Here is a 7,565-nt window from a genome sequence, read left to right as displayed (position 1 = left end):
TCTGTGGCACCTCCGGCCGCTCGCCAGGACGCCAGGACATCCCCCCGTCTGTGCAAACACCGCTGAAAGGCAGTTTTTCCAGCGGGGGAACCTCAGCCCCGTCACCGCAGTTCCCGGGAAGGGCGGAACGGGGCCCCGTCCGCAGCAATTCAGGGAGCAGCAGCAATTAGCTGAGCAGCTGATACATCCGGCAAAGAATGACACTGCACAGCCACTGACAGCGCCCCGTGAGAAGCTTGATTAGTAAATCAGCAAAATAAAAATCAGTAAATAAGAAAGATAAAACCCCGGCCCTTTTTATATTCCCTTTATTTACAAAAGACTTACTATAAATACTGTCATTTTCACACCAGTAAATGAACCTCAGTAACAAAGTAGTTTAAAAAATACAAGTCAATCTGGCAAGAGTATGCAAAGACAGTGTTTACTGTGAAATTATTTTCCTAGTGGAAAGAAACGTTAATTGATTTTTTCAAGTTTCTCTTTAAGATCTGCACAAATAGTCTGGGCGGGTTTTTTTCCCATTGAAACAATCACAAAAGTAGCCATTAAACCAATAAGGGGCTGAGCTTGAAGTGTGTTGGATTCTCCGGCTCCTTTACAAAGGAATTCCTGGCTGTGAAGCCAGACACAGACTCCAGGCTGCCTTATTGCACTTGGAGCTCCAGCCCCGACACGTCAAGACTCTGTAGCTCTCCCTCCTGCCCGACTCACTCCGTGCCCCGTGGGACGCCCCGGCCCTGGGCACTGATCCTGCAGCAGGGAAAGGAGCAGATCCCTGGGGCTCAGCGCTGCCCAGGCACCCCCAGGCTCGGGGAGGAGCAACCTGTGCAGCCTCTGGTTTGTGGCCCTCGCCCCCCCACCCGGCCGCAGTGACCCCAAGGATGCTTTGGGGTCCCCGCGCAGGTCCCTACCCTCGGGGCTGGCACAGATGTTTGTGGGTGGGCGCAGCGCAGCCGGGGCAGACGTGGCAGCCAGGGGTGCTCCGGGGGACCAGGTGAGCCAGGGGCCCCTCCCCGGCCAGGGGACACACGGGGCAGCGCGTCACGTCGCTGTGGACCAGGGAGAGGTGCAGGCGGTCGGCGCAGGGCGGGCAGATGGGACCCTGGGGGCTGTGGGGAGAGCCAGGGGGGCGCCCCGACGGGCTGATCTCGGGAGCTGCTCCTTGCCAAGCCTCACCGCACAGCCTCCGACACCCCCAAACCCAGCTTCATTAAGAATTCCAGAGATATTAACTTTTGAAACCCAAACAGCAATTCACAAGTGCGGAACTGAAGCAGCTCCTCCAGGGTTGGGGCTGATGACAAGGAACAGCAAGAAAATGACTGGTAAAAAGAAGTACTTGCAGAAGCCTAGGCAGGTGGATGCACTCCCCAGACCACGTGTATTTTAACTAAATACTTATTTGACTTTTGCTCTGTCAGCAGTGACCCTGTCAGGGAAGAGAGCACAGGACTTGCATGGGCAGGTTAAAAAAAGCCTAATAATAAACTGAGCACAGAACATCACCTTGTCACTGCTCTGCCCAGAACAAACCAACCATGAGCAGAGGAGGAGGAGGAGGCCCTGGGCAGTTGCAGACCCTGGGTGCACATGGAGGTGCCCGTCCCGCACTCACCCCCGCACGCCCCGCGGCTCCCCGGGCACTGCGGCGCGGCTTGGGACCAGGTGGGCGCGGAGCCAGTCCTCACAGGTGGGGCAGATGTGGTGGTTGCTGCAGGGAAGCACCATTGAGGACACGTTGAGTCTCTCCGGGGAGACTCAAAACCCACCCATTAAGCTGAGCACCTCCAGCTTCCCTGGTACTGGGGACCAGCAGGATGGAATCCCACCTCGGGCTGCAGACCCAGGGGGGCACTAACTCTACCACAACCCCCCTCACTTTGCTAAAATGTAGGAGATGTTTTGATGCCTCTTCTAAACTGCTCATAAATCCATACACTACAGCCAGACCTCCAGCTCAGCATTCCTACCCCAGAGCAGCAGGGAAGCAGGGAGAGCAGCTCAGTCCCTGCAGGCTGAGGGCTGTGGGAAGCAGCTGGGCATGGCAGCCCACACTGCAACTGCCAGAGAATGGCACAGGGAAGGAAACAGGAGAACACGTGTGGGTGCTGGATGCCCTTGGGGAGCACTGAAAGAACAAGGCAGAAAAATTGCCCAGAGTGCCTTTGTTTTAGGGGGGAAAAACTCAGTGAGATCGGGGGGTTAGAAATCATTAAATGCTGTAATACTCAGCACAGTATAAAGACAGGAAAGAGATGGGAATAAACAAGGAGGTGCGGAATACTCTTTGTTTTCTACTTGAATAAATACAGCTCTACTCTACTCTGAAATTATTTTTATTCAAGCCCACCACAGCATCTGTGTATTTTCAGGTAGAAGACAGACCTGTCTGGGTCCCTGGGCGGCTCTGCCTCGCTCCTCTCTGGAACAGCTTCTCCTGCACCATCAGCCCTCAGCACATCCACAGCTTTGGCAGGAGAGCTGAACGTGAGACAGAGACAACAGCCTGAACCCACCTGGAGGTACAGCTTTCTGAGAAACACCACTGCCCAACCCAACTGCTTATTTCTAAATAGCAAATATTTTCTGCTGCTAAACCCAGACAAAGGAGCCAAAGGAATTCAAACTGCAAGACCTGCTCTATCCTTGTATAGATTCTTCCCCCCTGCTTATTTTCCCTGTTTTGTTTTACGTGGATGTGTGCAAGGGGAGCAGGAGCAAGTGCCCAGCTGTGGTACCTGGTGCCTGCAGGACTCCAGCTCTCCCCATCACTGATGGTGGGGACGGAGAAGGTGCAGAGGGTGCCGGGCCGGGCGCGCAGCCAGTCCTGGCAGGTGGCACAGCTGGGGCGGGGGGGCTCAGCGTGGGGGGCTAGGGCAGCATGCAGCCCCTCTTCACAGCTGGGACACACGTGGCAACTTGTGGGCGGAGTCCTGAGACCAGCCCCCAACACCACCCCTCCCGTGCAGCCACTGTTGCCTCTTGGGCGAGCGGCAGGTCCACAGCTCAGGTGGTGGCATTTTAGAGCCAAAGGCTGCACAAAGACCTGCCCCGTGGTGTGGTCAGGCACGGCAAGGTTTGCAGCTGGAAATAGCACCGCTGAGGTCTGGGGGTACAGGTGGAAGAGTGGTGAAAGCTTTTGGGCAGATGAACAAGGAAACCTACCAAAAATAGTCACGCCATGGCACGGGCAGCTTCTCAGCACCCACTGCCTGTGGGTGCCTTGGGGGGTCCTTCCCCTTCTTGGGCTTTTGTAAATCAGTATCATAAGAGCTGAAGAGACAGAAAGGAGAAAAGTCATAGAATAAAAAGCAACTTAGCAACATGGAATAATAGTACTAACCATACACATACACACTAAAGGCAATTACTAACACTCCAAGCTTGAAAGGAAACACCCAGTGATCCTTAGGGAAAGTTCTGATTGATGAGGGGCAGCTTAGGCTCACTTACTGCTTTTTATTGTCTTTCCATCTCATGATGATCCCAGCTAGAATTCCAAGGGCTACTGGGGGAACTAGCAAACAAAGAAGCAAACACATTTGAAAAATAAACAGCAAACCTGACATGTAATTAAAGCAAACTTCTGCAGTTTGGCAAAGGACTGGCAGCAAAACTCTCTGCCCCGGGGCTGCCTGTCAGCACCCAGGGGCTCCCTCTCAGCCAGAATCTTGCAGACCCCCTCCTGAGTTTCTGAGCAGCTTTGGCTTAGAAAAGTATATTTTAAATTTTTAACTACTTACCAATGACACTAGGGATGAGGATACTTGCTAGAGAAGAAAATAAAGAGATTGGTGTGAAACAAAAATGAAGCAAATGATAACTAAACAAGGAAGTGCCTTAATCTACACCCGTTATTCAAACCCAGTTAACCTTAACACTTCTGAGAAGACAAAAGGCTGTAAAACCATCTGTCATTAACAACTACACACATCATCATGCTCATCTTGAGTCCCTCACCTCACCTCTCTCCACTGACCCAGCTGAGGTCTGTAGCTCCAGGCTACCTCCACCCTCAGCCATGTCCAAGTACAGCCCAGATAAGTCACTGGTTTCTACTGAGATGCTTGGCTGCTCCCAGGGAGTCCTGCCCGGGGTGATGTCAGCTAAGGAGTCACTCAGCTGGCAGCAGGGGGAGAAGGGGATTAAACCAGGGAGCAAGCCTGTGCAGACCCCTTAGGAACTGGAAGAAAGACCCACCAAAAGCAATGAAGGCAGCAGAAATGAAAACCAACAGCGCGAGGAGTCACAGGCACCCAGGTGGTGCAGTTCCAGCAATCAGAAGGACCCTGAGGCAGAGCCTCTCCTGAGCTCTCACCTAGCCAGTAAGGATTCTCTGCTGTCTTTGCCCCCGAGGGCTCCGTTTGGTCGGTGGCTGCTCCTCTGCTGGCTACAGAGGGAACAGATAAACCAAAAACAGTCAAAAAATTATACCTTATGCAGCATGGGCAGGTCATTTGTGCATCTGTGGCTACACCAGTGAGAGCTGTGGGACAGTCACACAGAGGCCACTTGGTGACAGCACAAGCCTTAGGGATGAAGGAAAGTCTGCTGTTCCACCTGGCTACGTTGGCCAGGTGTTGCTGGACATCAGATAGAAATCCACCCCAAGGTCTAACCCACCAGCTTTGCAGTTACTGATGCACTTCACACACCATGTATTGAAACTCTGCCTGTTCCTCTTGAAGGGAACAAAGTGAGGCTGTGTACAATGGTGCTCACAGGGCTCTCCAGCAGAGCCTGGCACCTTACAAAGCCCAGGACCTGCCAACTGTCACTGCTGGAGGCAGATGCTGCTCCCCTGGAAACAAACCCTACAGAAATCCCTGTGCAGACTGGGGTGCCTCCCTTTCTGAGAGATGGGAAATAGGACTAATTAACTACACAGCAAGAAAAACTACTCGAGAACAGGATGACTCCCCAGCAGTGCTTACCCCTGCACTCGGGAAGAGACCCACTCCAGGTGCCATTGACCCCGTTCTCTGTTGTACAGTGAAGAGTTTCATTCCCCACAAGCTGGAGCCCTGGGTCACACGTGTACATCACAACAGAGCTGTACATGAACTCGGTATCATTGCCATTGTGCTTCCCATTGGGAATGGCTGGAGGTGGAGGACAAGAAATAGCTGGGGGAGAAAAACAGAAGAGTTCAGGAGGTGGTGCCTGGGATGCTTGTTCTCAGTTGGGATATTCCAGACGAGCACTGGACAACCTCACCATGGCAAGCTGGAAGGGGACTCCAGGCAACTTCCCCTCCCCTTAAGGAACACCAGACGAGAGCTGATGCTCCCTTTAACGTGTACCTGCAGGGGAAAAGGCACATCCCCACATCAGTCTGTTGTCAGCAACTAAGAACGTGTCACCCCAGAGGGACACAAAGGTCTCATCAGGCAGAGCCACTCACACTCCAGTGACTCTGGCCGGGGGACTGGGATGCAGTGGACAGCTGGCTTCACACTCACCCATGGTCACAAACTACATCTGCTCTTGTACCAAACAGATGATTATTTGCAATGACTTTGCCATGTTCTGGATTTGCTGGAATACCACAAGACTTCCCTAAAAAAAAAAAAAGAGTAATATTATCCTTAGGACACCCCAAGGATGGAAGAATAACAACCCAGACACACTTTTCGTAGCAGCACAGCAATGACAAACCAGGCAGCTGATGGTTTTTATGCTAAATGTCATGAAAACAATGCTGAGTGGGGACACTCACTGTGACAGAGCTCGGGAATGTCTGACCACTTTAAATTGTCAAGACAGGTGCTGGTGGGGAGCTGGGCCGTGCTGTTCTCATAGCCAGGGCGACAAACGTAGTTCACCGTGGTGCCAACGGCGTAAAAATTCAGTGTTTCATCTTTTTGTGATATTCTGGCAAAACTCACACGTGGTGGGCTGGGACAGCTCCCTAGGGACAGGGGAGACAACCAAAGTGTACAGTTACAGAGCAAAAATAATAATATCTTGCATTCTGCTGTGTACAAACATAAATCCAAGTGGTAATGGGCAAACCTCCCTAAGAATATCATAGAATCACGGAATGGTTTGGGTTGAAAGATCATCCAGTCCCACCCCTGCATGGGCAGGGACACCTCCCACAGCCCAGGCTGCTCCAAGCCCCATCCAACCAACCCAACACCTCCAGGGATGGGGCAGCCACAGCTTCCCTGGGCAAGCTGAGGAATGGATACCACGAATGGATACCACAAATATGGTAAGAAAGTATTGGGTAATTTGTGTAGTTCGAAACGATTCCTAGTTAACTATTTAAGGGAAAAAGATTGTAAGTGATAAAAATTGCCCTCTTTCAACTGTTCACAAGCCCAGTTCTTGCCTCCTCTGCCAGTTCCACCGGAGGAGCATCTGAGGTGGGGCAGTGCAGCCAGCTCTGCCTGCAGAGGTTTGCAAACCCCAGTGCCAAAGGTTCCCCTGGTTAGGTGGGCCAGCACCTCACCCCTGCAGCCCTGCCCCCTTCCCTGTGCTGCCTCAGCCTATTGACCCATTAACACCCAAGCACCAGCACAGGCCTCCAACAGAGGAAGAAGAGTTACAGTAAACGATTTTTTAACTCCATCGTGTGTCACTGCAGATGAGGAAGCTCTTGAAGCAGTATTGCTAAAGCAGTAAATGTTTTCACAAGCAGCCTGTGTCTCTAAGCGATACGTGGCAGGAACAGTGAAACACTTACGACCACAGAACTCGGGGAGGTTGGACCACTGGGAGTTGGCAAGGCACTGGGTGGTGTCCGACAGCAAAGGGCGTTTGACAAAACCTTCCAGGCATCTGTACGTGACTTGGGAGCCGACACTGAAGCTCCCCCGAAGTTTGGTGTCCTCTGGGGGCTCCGCGTGGCTTATGTTGGGCAAGGGCCCACAGGCACCTGCAGCAAAGCACACCCGGGTTTAGTGGGGCTTCTGCTAGAGCTCTGGGAGCAGGAGCAGCCCAGAAGCACACGTGGGGTCTGCAGCTGAGCCTGGCACGTGCACCCACCGCATGCACCCACGGTGGAGAATGCGTGGAGCACAGGGAGCACCCACAGGGAGCACCCACAGGGAGCACACACAGGGAGCACCCACGGGGAGCACACACAGGGAGCACCAACGGGGAGCACCCACGGGGAGCACCCACGGGGAGCACCCACAGGGAGCACACACAGGGAGCACCCACGGGGAGCACACACACGGACACGGAGCACACATGCATGGGGCACACGGGGCACATGGAGCACACACACAGGCAGGGAGCACACAGGTGAGTATGAAGCACATACACGAACACGGAGCACAGAAATGAATGGAGCACACGGAGCACACACACACAGAGGGGGCACACGGAGCACACACACACACAGAGCAGGCACACGGAGCACACACACACACACACAGAGGGGGCACACGGAGCACACACACACAGAGCGGGCACACGGAGCACACACACACAGAGGGGGCACACGGAGCACACACACACAGAGCGGGCACACGGAGCACACACACACACACCGAGGGGGCACACGGAGCACACACACACAGAGCGGGCACACGGAGCACACACACACAGAG

At 53.4% G+C, this 7,565-nt stretch overlaps 1 protein-coding gene across 1 annotated transcript in view; it reads right to left on the bottom strand.

Moving 5' to 3' along the window:
* Positions 1-910: 910 nt before the first annotated feature.
* Positions 911-7,565, bottom strand: part of LOC104392605 (complement receptor type 1-like) — a 25,854-nt gene continuing 19,199 nt past the window's right edge. Inside the window, exons 12-21 of the mRNA XM_010002033.1 lie at positions 6,695-6,886; positions 5,723-5,914; positions 4,938-5,105; positions 4,322-4,393; positions 3,457-3,520; positions 3,169-3,276; positions 2,742-2,846; positions 2,389-2,484; positions 1,619-1,714; positions 911-1,112 (exon numbers count right to left, since the gene is read on the bottom strand). Coding sequence (XP_010000335.1) covers positions 911-1,112; positions 1,619-1,714; positions 2,389-2,484; positions 2,742-2,846; positions 3,169-3,276; positions 3,457-3,520; positions 4,322-4,393; positions 4,938-5,105; positions 5,723-5,914; positions 6,695-6,886 — 1,295 coding nt within the window. The remainder of the gene's footprint in view (positions 1,113-1,618; positions 1,715-2,388; positions 2,485-2,741; positions 2,847-3,168; positions 3,277-3,456; positions 3,521-4,321; positions 4,394-4,937; positions 5,106-5,722; positions 5,915-6,694; positions 6,887-7,565) is intronic.

Source organism: Chaetura pelagica, unplaced genomic scaffold (assembly GCF_000747805.2).
Source record: "Chaetura pelagica isolate M959 unplaced genomic scaffold, ChaPel_1.0 scaffold181, whole genome shotgun sequence".
Taxonomy (NCBI): domain Eukaryota; kingdom Metazoa; phylum Chordata; class Aves; order Apodiformes; family Apodidae; genus Chaetura; species Chaetura pelagica.
This window is presented reverse-complemented; position numbering and strand designations above follow the sequence as displayed.